General features: G+C 48.1%; 1 protein-coding gene across 1 annotated transcript; it reads left to right on the plus strand.

The window, feature by feature from the left end:
• Positions 1–494: 494 nt before the first annotated feature.
• On the plus strand, positions 495–5,709 carry GINS3 (GINS complex subunit 3; the record flags this gene model as incomplete). The annotated part of the gene is made up of 3 exons (XM_082290321.1): positions 495–668; positions 1,137–1,370; positions 3,904–5,709. The coding sequence occupies 3 exons, from the start codon at positions 495–497 to the stop codon at positions 4,132–4,134; spliced, it is 639 nt and encodes a 212-aa protein (XP_082146447.1). The 3' UTR covers positions 4,135–5,709.
• Positions 5,710–10,024: the final 4,315 nt, after the last annotated feature.

Consider the following 10,024-nt stretch of genomic DNA (forward strand, 5'->3'; position numbering starts at 1 on the left):
CTTAAAGCTCATCCTGTTCCAAAACCCTGCCATGGCAGGGACAGCTTCCACTATCCCAGGCTGCTCCAAGCCCTGTCCAACCTGGCCTTGGACATTTCCAGGGATGGGGCAGCCACAGCTTCTCTGGGCAGCCTGTGCCAGGGCCTCCCCAGCCTCACAGCGAGGAACTTCCCCGCAACACCCAATTTCAGTGTGAATCCATCCCCTGTCCTGTCCTGATACGACTCCAAGACCCGCCTTTAACGCAGCTCGGGCTGGTGTGCGTGGGGACGGACGGGACCGGCTGAGAAGTCGCCGAGGTGCTGCAGCCGCGACGCCGATCCCGATCCCGATCCCGATCCCGATCCCGATCCCGATCCCGATCCCGATCCCGATCCCGATCCCGATCCCCCCTCAGCCGCGCCGGGCGCGGGCGGGGCCGGGGAGGGCGCGGCGCATGCGCGGTGGTGGCGGCGGGCGGTGCCTCACGGGCTGGCGGGAGCTGCGGCCTGGCCATGTCCGACTCGTATTTCCCGGTGGGGCCGGGGCTGGGCATGGAGGAGAATTTCCTCTCGCTGGACGACATCCTCATGTCGCAGGAGAAGCTGCCGGGGCGCGCAGAGAGCTCGCTGCCGCGCCTGGCCGTGTTGCTGGGGCAGGGCGCCGGCAGCGCCGAGTCCGTCCCGGAGGTAACGGGGAAGGGACGCGGGACCGTGGCTCCCGGGAGGGGACGGGGCGCGGGGGGCTCTGCCCCGGGGCCGCCGCCTTGCCCCCACCTCCTGTCGCGCCTCCCAGGCCCGGCCGCCCTCTGTTCGTGGTCACCGCAATGGGGCTCTCCGTTACTTTCTCAAAAGTTATTTTTGCTTTTATTGTATGCGCTTTGCATGTTTGGTTTATTCCTCTTCTCTTGCTGTTTCATAATCTGACAATTACTAAGCCTCAGAGCATCAATAAAACGTCCACTTTCTGAGTCTTGCGGTAATAACGCCTCCAAAGTGTGTCTGGTTTATGGTAGAGTCACAAAATACTGTTCTGAAAACAAAACCGACTTTTTGTAATGCTGGGTCTTCATTAATAAAGTTCACTCTCTGTCTTTGGGGCTGCTTCAGGTGTACTTTCATGGCAAGGATAACTTTTGTCTTCTCTCGTTCCTCCAGGGATCAAAGCTGGAAATCCCACTGTGGCTTGCTAAAGGGCTGCATGACAGCAAAAGGAGAATAATCTCTGTGGAACTGCCAAAGATTTACAAGGAAGCCTGGAGGACGGTGTTCAGTGCTGATGCCAATGTGGTTGATCTGCATAAAATGGGGCCCTACTACTATGGATTTGGCTCGCAGCTCCTGAATTTTGAGAATCCAGAGAATCCTGAGATAGCTCAGACTATCCTGCAGGCAAGTATCTGAAAATTGGGGTTGCATTTTTCTGTCTTCCTTTTGTTCCCAGTCTTCAGGAAAAATATCCTGGTTTAATCAAAATGACTTCTGGATTGAATATGGATGACCCTCTTGGCAACTGCACAGGCTGGTGCTGGAAGCCTCCAGTGTGCATCCAGGAGTGTAATTTTAGCTTGGCATTTCCACACTGTAAATGTGTTTCATAAAATCCTGTAAAACAGGACTAGAGGAGATGTAAGATTATTTAATTGTGCCTGTACTGCAAGGCAGAATTAATTCACCCCTATTGTTTCAATTTTTCTACCCTGTTTTTAAATTCTCTCATGCCGAGACCTCACACTGCTCTGGGCAATCTCTTTTAGTGCCTCTCCAGCCTCACCTTAGGAGGTTTGCTCTGATGTCTGAACCAAAGCCCCTTCCCAGCAATACAAGCTCTGTTCTGTTTGTTTCATACAAAGTAAATGCTGAGGACAGATTCTTCTCTTCCTTCCTGCAGCAGTCCCAGTTCATTTGATATCTCTCTATGGGTCATGCTTCCTAACCTCTGACTGCCCTCACTGTGCACTGCTCCTGTCTCTCCAGTGGATCTGGACAGCATTGCAGTCTCATGCTCAGGACTTTTGCTGATGAAAACAAAAGGATTACTTTGTGAGTTTTGTGTGGCTGTGATGCTCTTGGCTCATTGTGGTGCAGCATCTGGTTTGTCATGATGCAGTCACATGGATCTGTGCTTGGTTTGCAGTGCACAGTGAGATGGTACAGATTGCATCTGCAAACAAATAGTTGCCTGACTTTTACATTAAGGCAGAAATAGTAAAAACCTTCTCTTAGTCCTGGGTGAATTATATCCCATTGTTTTCACGCCATATTTCTAATTTGTCAGGATTGCTGTGAATTAAGAGTTCTGCTCCCTGACGTGCCTGTAGTCATCCCTTCTCCTTCTGCATGTTGCTTGCTGATTTAATAAGCACAGCTTCTATTCCTTTAGCAAGCTCATTAATTAACATCTCAAACAGTACTTGATTCCACAGAGACCCCAGTGGAGCTCCACTCAGTGTGTTCTTTCCTCCTGACAGGAGCTGTGGATGATGGCTGTCTCTCCCGACCATCTATGGGTGGTCTTGCTAAATCTTCCAAGAATGCCCCATGACAGATACCCCTCTGCTGCTTTTCCTGCCTGTGCAAGGCCTGGCATCCTGCCCTAGCAGGAAACCAGGCTGGGCTCTGGGAGTTTGTTCTTGGCAAGTCCATGATGGCTGTTATTCTTTTATTCTCTTGCAGAAGTTTCTGTATTGCTTATTCTTTCCAGTATGCTTCCAGGAATTGATGCTGATGGATTTATAATTCCTTGGCTCTTCCTTTCTCCCTCTCCATCTCCCCTTCCTCTTTTAAAAGATAGATGTCATCTTTGTTTCTGGACTTCAGTCTTCTTGAGCTTTTAAACATAACCACTAACAGCTCTGAGATCTCTTGAGCCAGGTCTCTAAGTGGGCTGAGATGATTTTTATTGCATTTTTTTTCCCTTTCTCTGTGCTTTACATTAAGGCTGATGCAGAGAGGCTTTAAAGTGCTGCTGCTTTCTTGGAGCTGTCCACTGAACATGTGCTTTGAGCATTGAGGAGGTGCCCATGCCTTTCCTTGTCTTTTTTCTTTCTGCTAATGGGCATCTTAGGAAAAAAAGCCACAGCAGAACTCATTACTTATTGACAGAAAAATCAAAGCACATCAGGTTTGATTTCTCTTTAAAAGCAAACAAGAGGGAAATTGTGCTTACTTAAAAACCTGCTCCAAAATATTCTGGAACTACGAATGGGAAGTCTAACTGTTTGGTGACAAAGCCAAAATGACAGTTATTAATATATAATATATTTATCCTATAAGTTCTGACAGTTCTAAAATCAGCTTCTGAAATAACAAAGCGCAGTTTTCAAAGAGTTTTTACCCTTTTTTTTCCCATTCCCAAAAGCGAAGATAGAGGGGAAAATAAAATACTTTAAATATGTCTTGTTGCTTAGCTTTTCAAAATGCTATTTATAAGTTGTAGATTGGTTTGGTTTTTCACCTTTTTCATGGTTAAGTGCTCTTCTAGCAGACTGAATGCTTCTCAGCAGCACTTTGGCTCAACTTCCAGGACATTCACAGCTTGCAGCTTGCACGTTCCTGCAGCAGCTGCTGTGGCACGAGATTCATTCCTCCCTCTCTAAAGCAGCGATTGCTTGAGAAGTGAGAGGGAATAGATAATAATTGTATTGTATCCTGTGGCCTCCTCAAGCCTGTTGTGAGGAAGCAGCCAAAATCCAGTTCTGTGTTTGCTTCCCATCCAGTATCAGGCATTGATGTCCCAGCTTGGCATGAAGTGGTTTTGTCTTTGTGGCCAAACTTACCAAGTGCTGTGCTGGTTGCAGACCCTTGGCTTGCTGTGAACAGGAGCCTAAACCTTTGGCTTTTCAGTTTTGAAAGCTCAGGCCTCCAGGTTTGAGCTGGGGGTGGCTCTGTGTTACTCGTCAGTGACTCTGTTTGTTTTCTTCAGACGTTCATTGCCCGTTTCCGCCGCATCATGGACTCCTCTCAGAACGCCTACAACGAGGACACGTCTGCACTGGTGGCTCGGCTCGATGAGCTGGAACGGGCTCTCTTTCAAGTGGGCCAGAAAGGGTTAAATGACTTCCAGTGCTGGGAGAAGGGACAGGCTTCTCAAATCACAGCTTCCAGTCTGGTGCAGAACTATGGGAAAAGAAAGCTCACAGAAGTGGATGGTTAAAAACCTGAAGATCATGAAGTTACAGTGGGGGACACAGATTTACAGCCTGTTGTAGAAGAGAAAATGTAATCAATTTAGGGAAGGACAGGCTCCCTATCCAGTAATGGGAATTCTTCTCTGTAACAACTTTGGATTAGACTAGTGAAAATTCTAAAGGCAGAGGGCAAGGGTATAAAAAACAGATCACACCACCAAGTAGCCTTACAAACAGCTACAGCTTACTCGTAGCACTCCTGAGGAGTTGCAGCTAAAGTGTTTGCTAGGTGGCTGAAAGGCTATGAGAGGATGTTCTGAAGGGTAATAAATACTAATTATTGTTCCAAATTGATATTTACAATACCAGATCTGGAAAGAAGTGTAGTTTTTGTATTTCATGTTGCCCTGCCCATTCCAACCTCCTGGAAACAGCTGTTAATTCTATGAACAGCTGTTTCCAGGTTCCCTGTTCTTTAGAGAGCTTCAGTGATGTGGAAAAAATGTGATACAGCACTAATTTTTTTTCCATTTCTTACACACTGAGGTGGAACAGGTGCTCTTTGTGAGGCAGGAATGTTTTTCTTTGCTGACTTCTGTACACAGTGCCAGTGCCCTGGAGAGAAATACCTCCTCAAACCCACAGAGCAAGTGGCTGCACAGGTCTCATGCTGCCTTGTCCTCTCTCTCTGTTTTTGGCTCTTGTGACCTTGGTGCTGTGCAGGAAAGAGTGCTCTTGTTTGATGCCTGTGGCTGTTGTGCTTTATGTGTCTCTGATGGGTGTTCTACAGAGGAGGAAACAGAAGGCAGCAAAGAGTAAAGTCCTGGACCAGATCAAAAGCAGAAACTTCAATGGAAACTTTGCCCCGTTATCAACCTTTGAGGTATTTGTTTCTACATGAGAAATTCTTCTGATTTCTAAATTTGGTTAGTAGAAGGGACAGGGCAAATGAACTGAGTTTCCTTCCTTCTGATCCATCTAAATGAATCTAGGAAAATGATCCTGGTAAATGTCATCCTTGCCAGTAGGAGTGACTGGATTTGGAACTTGCTAAGCAGCACACTGGTTATCATCCCATGTGGCTGCCCTTAAACCTGGATCATCTCAAGTCCCTTTGGACTGGAGACAGAAGACATGGTTTTCTCTGTAGGACTTAGTTCCTGCAGTCATCAGGATGGTTGTCATTTGGAAGCAGCATTAGACATCCTACAGGTGCTTCTAAGCCTCTCTAGAAGGAGGACCTTGTGGAGAACCTAAGCAGAGGAGCCAGATTCTGATGCTGCTGAGCACTTCCACTTCTTTGGGAATCCCTGGGAGGTGACAGCAAGATCCAGGTCTCAGAGGAGCTCTTACTGGACTTGCAGATGCACCTGGATATTGGATGCTTCAAACAAGACCTTGAGTACAAAGAGCCATTCCTTGGCCAGAGATGTTCAAGCTCAGCCTGTGGGGGTGGTGAGAGGGGACGGTGTTGTGCCTTCACAGCTATCGTGGTGCCTCCCCCTCAGCTGCACAGGGCCAGCTGTCCTGCCACAGGAGACTAATTGGGAGCTTGCCTGACAAAGTATTTCAAGAATGTGCAGGATGAAATGTGAAATGCTGCTGCACTTAATGACTTAATGGCACATAATGGCTTATGCATTTGTCTGTTGTCCATTTCTGGATTTTTATCCTGAATAAATATTTGGCAAGGGAATGCTCGTAATGTGAAAAGTCTGTTGTTAATTGCCCCACAGCAGAAAAATCAAATGGAAAAGTCCAGGTCTCTACAAAAGTATGGCCATGATAGGTAATCTGTGTGCTCTTACAGATAATGTGGTCAGGAGCTAATTCATGCAGTTGTACCAGTGTAGAAATAGTTCCTGTCTGACTTAGCCCAGGTGGGGACTGGCAGCTTGCACTGGCTGTGGCAGAGACCCTGCCAGACAATCAATAAGCTATTGCTTTGATGAGTTGCATTTTTAGGAACATAAGATGGGTGGAGATGACTCCGTGTTACCTCGACTTTGTTGTAGTGGTGGGTGGGAGGTGGGAATTGGCTGTCTCTGTATCCAGATCCTGCTGCTCCAGGCACTGTGGCAAACACTTCATGTACCATGGCAGAGCTGTGATCAGTGCTGCAGGGGAAGCAAGTTAAAGTCCATCTGTGACAAGAGACATCTTTCAATTAGAAATAATGTTCTACTGACATGTTGGCTTTGGGATGTAGCTGGTTTATAACCAAAATCATTAGTTCCATCAATTTCTGGACCGGTTTTGGTGACTATCCAAACTAATTTTCTTGCATTTTTAAGAACATTTTTCTTCTTTACTGCTGGATGCAGATGGTTGCTCACTTGCCAACATTTCGTGTAACAGCCTTCGGAGTAGGGAGAAAAAAAAAATCCCTGAAGTAATCTTCAATGTCACTGGCTTTTTGTAAGTCGGCAGTATCACTTCTAGTAACCATGAGTTTAAGACCCTTAAAAAATCTGATCCTGTAATTTTAAATTACAGTATTTGGTTATGGTTAGTAGATCTTGGTTAGCTTTTTTTTCTGTCCAGAAGTACAAGAGTGCTCTTTACTTTTTGTGAACACAGCTGTCCTTTTCCATGGCACTGCAGCAAGCTTTAAGTTAGAGGAGTTTGAACTTGTGTGTTTTCAGAATGGTACAATAACTCTTCATTACAGAACTACTTGGGAAAGATCTGAAAAGGACTTTTAAGTTTTATTTCTCCCCATGTCCTTCAGCTTTTAAACTGCAGGACTGCTGATGTTTATGACAAAGCAGTCCATAGACACATTTTACAATATTGCCACACGTTTTCATTGCAATCAAATGAAAAAATAGGCAAAATTTGAGGAGCAGCAACAAGAAGTGTTCTGAGAACTGACATACTGCAACACTACGTATTATTTTTATGAGACACAGTGGCACCTGGCTGAGTTAGGAGTACAAGCTTTTCTCATCTTCAGTGGTGATTTTCTCCCTGTTTTTTGGTAACCAGGTACAACAAAAGCTTCTTTCAAAATTTCAGTTGAAATCTGAGTTTAGGTTGCACTGCCTTGTCCTAGATTAGAGCATACGTGAAGAGTGGATGTCATGGTTGGCAATGAAAATGAAGGACTACTGACTTCTGCAGAAGAAAGGAAGTGGTGAGAAAGCTGTGGAACCCAAAGCCAGGGAGAAATTTGCCATCCTGTGGGCCCTGACCATGCTGGTGAAAAAGAACCCCGAGGGGGCTTGAGAAAAGGAATGAAAACAAGAAGGAAGAGGAGATAATGAGCTTCCACCTCCCCTGGGCACACTGAGTATGCTTGATGTGCTTTGCTTCACAGTGGAAATTGCTCTGGGGAGCCTCTTCCCTGAGGGCTGGCCAGGCTTTGTGGCACAGGGGTCAGGCTTGCTGGGAGACCCCAGAGCCCACTCCTTGCTCTGCTCTGGGGAGCAGGAGAGCACCAAGAGCACTGTGCTGCCACTGGAGCACTCCTTGGCTGCTGTGGAAAATTACAAGGGGGGCACAGCCCCAAAAAGCCAAGACATTTGTTCTGGTTTTCCAAACACTTCATTAATGTCATTGACAATACCAGCAGATTCCTCAGATTAGCATGCTTCTATTTTTGAATAGTTATTTCTCGTGGCAGGCTGCCAAGCAGTGCCAGCAGCCTCAGTATCCTTTCTATCTGGATTGGCGGGACACACTGCTCCGTTGCCTTTCGTTAGCCTTTGTGAGGACTTAGAGCTGCAGCTCTTTGCAGTGCTCCCCCACACCTTGGGGAAAATGTACCTTCTTTGGGATTCCCAGCTAGACCTGTGCATGGCAGAAGTCTCCTCTGTTGCAGGACAAAAGGCACTTTTCCACTGCTGGGTCGAGGCAAAGCACAGGCAGCAGCTGGGCTGAGCAGGGTTTGGGGGGTGAGGAGCAAAGAGGGACACAGAATAAAGAATCCCAGTTTGCCTGCAGATGAGCTTGAGAAAATGCAACCCTAAAAACAGTCCCAGACTTGCCCTCCTTGGACATCTCTGTGTCTAGAAATGGGCAGTGGTAAGGAGATGTCTCCTGAGGGTCAGGATAGTGCTGTTCCATCTGTGTTGTGATGCTGTGATACAAAAAAGGGTGGCAGAAATCAAGTCGAGGTTGAAAACTGGACTCTCAGCTTGTGTGGCTTGTAGGACAGGGCTTGTCCCTAGCTGTCCTGTTGGTCCCTTGAGGGCCCTGGGTTCTCCTCAGGCTAAGCAGAAGAGGATTGTGACAAACCCTTACAAACCCTTGCTGAACATAAAAAGCAGCTTTCCCCTGACTTCAGACCAAGAAGCTGCCAAATGCTTGGGATGTAGTGCTACTTTTTTTTTCTCAGGCATTAGAGCAAAAGTGGAGTGAGGAGGTGGCTGTGGGACTTGGCAGCGATGCACTTGGGAGGAAGCAGTGAAGCAGATGCAGTAATCAAAGTACAATCAAAGCAGCCCTCACATGTGCCTGTTTCTCTTGCTGTGGGACCATCCTCGGCAGGGTGGGTGTTCCTTTGCAGACAGGCTCCCATCACAGCAAGGATTTAAGATGAGTTTCTTGCCCTCAGCTCACTTACAAACACCAGATTTGCCGGTTTTTGGCTGTTAGTTGACATCCTGCAGCCCCTTTCCTCTTTGTGCCCATGGGTGGCTGAACAGCCCTTTGCTGGGGTGAGGGAAAAAGCCATGCACAGGCTCTGGGCAGCACTACCAAACCAAGTGTGGGAATCCCACCCTTTGCAAAGGTTTCCAGAGAAAAGTCATCCCTCCCCTCAGCTGTGCTGGCGGAGACCCAAGGAGTGCTGATGGGAGTGGAGCCAAGCCTCCTGGGCAGGGCTGTACTCTGTTGTACTGCCCCTGTGCCTTTGGGGTTACTCCAAGTTTGCACCAAATCAGCAGGGTTTATTGCAGTCATGGTGGATTTACTAAGCTCTGCCTGGAGGCTGAGCTGTTATTTTTCCTTTCAGTTTGGGCTCTCAGGTGCACAAATGCAGCTCTGGCTGCCCAGCTGAGTCTGTCCCTGCTGATGCAGGCAGAATGGGGTGAACAGACCACGGCCTCCCTGGATGGCCAGGCTCTGATCACCCAGCACTGCTCTGGATTCACACAGCATCCTCCAAGCGAGCCCTCCCCAGGCATGCAGTGACATTTAACTGAGTGGTCCCACCCTCATCCCTGGAGCTCCGCTGTGTCCTGGCTGCACCCAGCACCCCGAGGCTTCATCTGAGCCAACTGGGCAGGAAAAAGGCTCGAGGAAAAGAAAATCACTGCAAATCAGGCCTTGGCTACAGCATCTGCTTTATGGCAGGGACCGATTTAATCTCCTTAGCAGTCGCCTCAATTGTAGAATCAGCAGGATGCTAATTAATTGAGAGGCACTCAGCGACAGCCATTGAGATCCTCCTGGCTTTAAGTGGAAGCCTTTGGGTTTGGCAATTGAGCTGGCTGCTGTCCTAGCTAGAGGATCTGCCTTGGGGCTAAAGCCCTATGTGGGGTGTCTGACACCAGTCACCCCGTGGCTGCCAGTCCCTCTCTGCTGGCCCTGCCTGGGCTCTGGTGTCCACACACCCCTGAGATGACCCTACGGCTTTTAGGAAGCACTGCCCTGGCCTCCCACTCCTGGCTCCTGGCCCGGGGAGCCAGCAGAGAGGGGTAGCTGCAATCCGTGAAACCCCTCACCCTGTCTCCCTCTGGCCGTTCCAGCCTGGAGCCAGCCCCTCATCTCTACCCTGAAAGCCCACAAGCTGATTAAGCCCAGCATGTTAATTGGCTGTGACAGCTCATTTTGTTATCTTGCTTAGTTATTGATGGGGTTCGTGTGACTGGATTCTCAGCAAAGGTCAGTGCCAGGATGGGCCAGAGCCCCTTGTTTAGTGGATCCCAGCACATGGGATGGGGCTCCAGGAGCCCTACCAGGATCAGCTGT

The sequence above is a fragment of the Coloeus monedula genome (assembly GCF_965178545.1).
Source record: "Coloeus monedula genome assembly, chromosome: 13".
In the NCBI taxonomy this organism is placed as follows: domain Eukaryota; kingdom Metazoa; phylum Chordata; class Aves; order Passeriformes; family Corvidae; genus Coloeus; species Coloeus monedula.